At 44.2% G+C, this 2,791-nt stretch overlaps 1 protein-coding gene across 1 annotated transcript in view; it reads left to right on the forward strand.

Annotated features, from left to right (window-relative positions):
* PNP (purine nucleoside phosphorylase) overlaps positions 1-1,274 on the forward strand; it is a 3,113-nt gene extending 1,839 nt beyond the window's left edge. Inside the window, exon 5 of the mRNA XM_028495361.2 lies at positions 631-1,274. Coding sequence (XP_028351162.2) covers positions 631-848 — 218 coding nt within the window. The 3' untranslated portion in view covers positions 849-1,274. The remainder of the gene's footprint in view (positions 1-630) is intronic.
* The last annotated feature ends 1,517 nt before the right edge of the window (positions 1,275-2,791 follow it).

Raw genomic sequence — 2,791 nt, forward strand, 5'->3', positions numbered from 1 at the left:
TGCCGCGGAGCGGCTGGGCCCGTGACCCATGGCCGCTGAGCCTGCGCGTCCGGAGCCTGTGCTCCGCAACGGGAGAGGCCACAACAGTGAGAGGCCACGTACCACACAAAAAAAATAAAAATAAAAAAATAAGATGGAAAAGAGAAAAAGATTGTAGACCTAGATGATAAACTGAAAGAGGGCCTGACTTAAGGGAAGATTGAATTAAACTGACTTGAAAGGTGGTGGGAGGTGTACATTGTAGCATCAACTCACCACCCACCACCACCAAGGGCTCTAACCACTGTAATGCTAATGACCGGTCCATAATTTGATGACTGTTTCTGATTATTTTAACAAATATCATTATAGCCACCTTCTATACCCTTTGGCTGGAAGATAGAATTGCCTCATTAGAACTGACTTTAGAATGACCACAAACAGATAGAAATTTCTATTTATAAGAGATGTGTAAGGCCCTCTGAGGCCCGACTCTTTTAGGCAATACAGAACAGCCTAAGCTTGACACTAATTTAGCTGCTTCTTTGGATGTTTTCTTGATGCTAAATTGTCAACGAGGTGATTAATGGAGGTGAGGAAAAGGGTCATTTGTGGATCCTGACAGTTGGTTTCCCTCTTTCTCCACATCAGGCATGAGCACAGTACCAGAAGTTATAGTTGCAAGGCACTGTGGACTTCGAGTCTTTGGCTTCTCCCTCATCACTAACAAGGTCATCTTGGATTATGAAAGCCAGGAGAAGGCCAATCACAAGGAAGTACTAGAGGCTGGGAAGCAAGCTGAGCAGAAATTGGAGCAATTTGTTTCCATTCTTATGGCTAGCATTCCACTGCCTGACAATGCCAGTTAACCAGCCCTGGAGTTGTCTGGCATCTCCCTTCTGGGATGCAAGGAGCTGCTACCTACTTTGGCCTCTTGCTGGAGTCACGTGCCTCTGCCCTTAGGTAGTGGCAGAAAGGAGTGTCACCTGCCCTGCTTCTCCCACCAGACCTTTCTGGTACAGAGTGCTCTTCTCCTCAGTTGTCATCACAAAATGATTTCCACCCCTATTCCTCTTCAAGAGCCCAAGCCCTACCACACATCCAAGGATTTGCCCAGGATTTGACTTGGGGCTGTCGAACGCAGCCTAGTAGCTACTGCTAGCTTTTTGAGATGATCCTCTTACATTCCTGGGGGCTCAGCTCTTCTCCTCAAAGCACTGGAGACCACACAAGGAACAGCCTCTTCCTTTTGGAGTTTTATACTATCATATTTTGGGAATAAAGAGAAAGATGAAATAATTTCTTTTTTTGTGTGTAATTTGGGATAAGGGTGGGGCACAGGCCGAGACTGGCATGAAACCAATCATGAGACCACATGTCTTGTGGTTTGACTCTCTGCCTCTCAGACAGCTAAGAATTGAGGTAGATGGTAGGTGAATGCAGGAAAGGATGGAGGAGAGGCGAAGAGGTGAAAGACAGTGTTAGAAGATAAGGAAGGACTGTACATGATGACCACTTCCCTCAGATCAGTCTTGCCTCTGTCCCTTTGCTTTCTGATTGTTTCCCTCTCTGTCAGCTCTCATGAATATCTGAATTCATTCACTGATCTCAGCTTATGTTCCATAGTTGCTACATCCTTGGTAAGCCCTAATTGTATTTCTTGTTGGTCTCCTTCGGTTCCCCACCCCTGCCGCTAACCTCTGCCATAGTTCATGACAGCCATACATTCTGTCACTCCATCCCGACAGTGCAGTGGCAAATACCCCTTTCTCTGCTGCCGGCAGCTCCACTGCTGATTAGTGTCCTGCCAGCCCCTGTGAAGTTGACTCATACTCTGGCCTCTTCTCTTGGAGCACTTCCTTGCCTCCTATTGCTTTCTTCCTGGGTGTTAGGTTTCCTTTTCACCATTCTTGGTCAGAACCTCCCTGTGACAGGAGCCTAGGCATTACCTTTTGTTGGCCCATTGCACTGTTGGCGCTTATCAACTTGCATTCAGCTGGCTGACACGTTTGAAAATCATACTATCCCCACCCCCTCAGGCCTGTTTGCCTTTTGACAGGGGGTAGAGCTGGATGACTCTACAACAGTGGTAACATTTCAGTTAGTAGTAGTATAACATGGAAGAGGCATTTTGGCAGGAAAGCTTTCGAAAACTTTCAAATCATCCTTTGTTTGCTACCTGACCTACCTAGCTGAGCCCAGCACAAAGAAAAAGTATCCTGAAGTGGCCCTGTAACTACTCTTCTTTTCTTCCGTTCTTTGTACCTTCATCCACCTCTAAAACCCTACCTGGCAATCTGCTAGCGTCTGTCATTTGTCTCTGAGAGAGCTGGTGTAGAGGAAAGGATTGTGCATCCTTTAGGTACATACACACAACAGTAACTTGTTCATCTGAAGAGATGCTTATAGACATTTTTTTAATTTATTTTTTTAATTGAAATATAGTTGATGTACAATATTCTATGTTATAGATATACAATATAGTGATTCACAGTTACATTTCTTTTTAATCAAGTTATTGAACATTTCTGTATAACACTCTTAGCCTAAGAAAATGTTAAATTGAGAATATAAAAATGGTCTTTTCCTCTCAAGGGCCCTACAGACTTAACAGATACACACTTGTAAAGCTATTAACTGTTGATATAAGGCAGTATAAAATAGGTACAAGTCACATGTTATGCGAGCCCAAAGGACGAACTGATTAAAAGTATACACTGGACTTTGAGATTGGTTATTGAGAGAAAGGCTGTTTAACTTTGAGCTTAGTCTTCAAGGATGAAAGGAAGGATTTCACATCAGGGTGAGCCGA

The sequence above is a fragment of the Physeter macrocephalus genome, chromosome 11, assembly GCF_002837175.3.
Source record: "Physeter macrocephalus isolate SW-GA chromosome 11, ASM283717v5, whole genome shotgun sequence".
Classification (NCBI taxonomy): Eukaryota; Metazoa; Chordata; class Mammalia; order Artiodactyla; family Physeteridae; genus Physeter; species Physeter macrocephalus.